We start from the raw sequence: 1,569 nt of genomic DNA on the forward strand, positions 1-1,569 counted from the left end.
TGCTGACAAAATGAGTTACTTCTCAGATTCAAGCCTTAAGGAAATAGATACATCACGCTTATAGGTGAAGTTTTTACAATTTACAAACTTATGAATTAATAAAAGACAGGTCATACTTAAATAATATGGCATCAATAGAAAATCTGCAAATTTCACACTAAAGTTGATTTTTGGCCAATATCTCCATGTGTGAATAGCGAGAAGAAACTCATTTTGTCAGCACACCTCACATATTATGAACGTTGATGAGATGTCATCGAATCGCGGCCTGTCGCGTGGGGTTAGGGGACCAACGATGGTGTTTTGAAAGAAAACAAAAAGCTCAGCAAGACACTACATGTGCATGATCTATTAGGCTTGCACATTGGGAGGGTAGATAATGGGTGGGGGGGTGGAGTGGTTTAGTTTTACAAGAGGTTTTACAGCGCTCCCAACTGCCTAAGGTCATATGAGCACCAGAAGATTAGAGGTGTTACAAGAGAGTAACAAACATTAAAAAGAAGGAGGGGAGATATGGACGATAGATGTTCGATAGGAGAGAAGAAGCAAACCACACGAGAGCACCCGTTAATCACCCACAGGGTGGAACGGGGAATGGCAGGGACCAATGAAATGAGTGACGGTGATGAGTAGGCCTACTATGAGACATGCAGGCCATGAGTTCGCCTCTCTTTATTATCTCCCTTATCCCCCTCCCCTCATGTCATAGTCGCCTCCCATCCTTGGAGCAATGTTTCATCACCGACCACCCATGCCGTGCAAGCCGCGGCCGAGGTACAGAAACAGGCAGACCCACACTGAGCTGAACATCACAGGATGAATAGATCTTGAGCTGTGTGAATACGGAATACTGTTTCTTAGTTTTAGTTGAGGTTTTACGGCGCTTGCAACTGCATAAGGTCATATGAGCGCCAGAAGATTAGAGGTGTTACAAGAGAGTAACAAACACAAAAAAGAAAAATGAGAGATAAGGACGATAGATGTTTGATAGGAAAGAAGGAGCAAGCCACACCAGAGCACCCACCAACCACCCACAGGGAATATTGAATGAGAATGCTGCTGATGATTCTCATATAAATATGTATAAGAAAAACTATTCGCACACGAAATTCGAATAGCATGAATAGTGACCTCGCGCTTTGAAGCTTCGCTGAAGTTGGCTTCCCCTCAAAATCACACGGCACTGCCAGTTGCACCCCCCCCCCCTTCCACGAAACAAATACACGCACAGATGGTATTACCTAATTTACTTACTTTGAGCAGCGGGAAATCATTCATCAATGTTGTCACCATTCCAGCATACGGTAGATACCTGGAAGTACAAGAGATTCAAGAAGTTGTATGTGTGTATGTATGTGTGTGTGTGTATGTGTGTATGTATGTGTATGTATGTGTGTGTGTGTATGTGTGTATGTATGTGTATGTATGTGTGTGTGTGTATGTGTGTGTATGTATGTGTGTGTGTGTATGTGTGTGTATGTATGTGTGTGTATGTATGTGTGTGTATGTATGTATGTGTATGTATGTGTGTATGTATGTGTATGTATGTGTGTATGTATGTGTGTGTAT

The 1,569-nt window shown here is 42.4% G+C and overlaps 1 protein-coding gene across 1 annotated transcript in view; it reads right to left on the reverse strand.

Annotated features, from left to right (window-relative positions):
• LOC101860132 (signal peptidase complex catalytic subunit SEC11A-like) overlaps positions 1 to 1,569 on the reverse strand; it is a 13,254-nt gene that overhangs the window by 4,161 nt on the left and 7,524 nt on the right. The window contains exon 4 of the mRNA XM_005110405.3: positions 1,255 to 1,312. Coding sequence (XP_005110462.1) covers positions 1,255 to 1,312 — 58 coding nt within the window. The remainder of the gene's footprint in view (positions 1 to 1,254; positions 1,313 to 1,569) is intronic.

Source organism: Aplysia californica, unplaced genomic scaffold (assembly GCF_000002075.1).
Source record: "Aplysia californica isolate F4 #8 unplaced genomic scaffold, AplCal3.0 scaffold00886, whole genome shotgun sequence".
Classification (NCBI taxonomy): Eukaryota; Metazoa; Mollusca; class Gastropoda; order Aplysiida; family Aplysiidae; genus Aplysia; species Aplysia californica.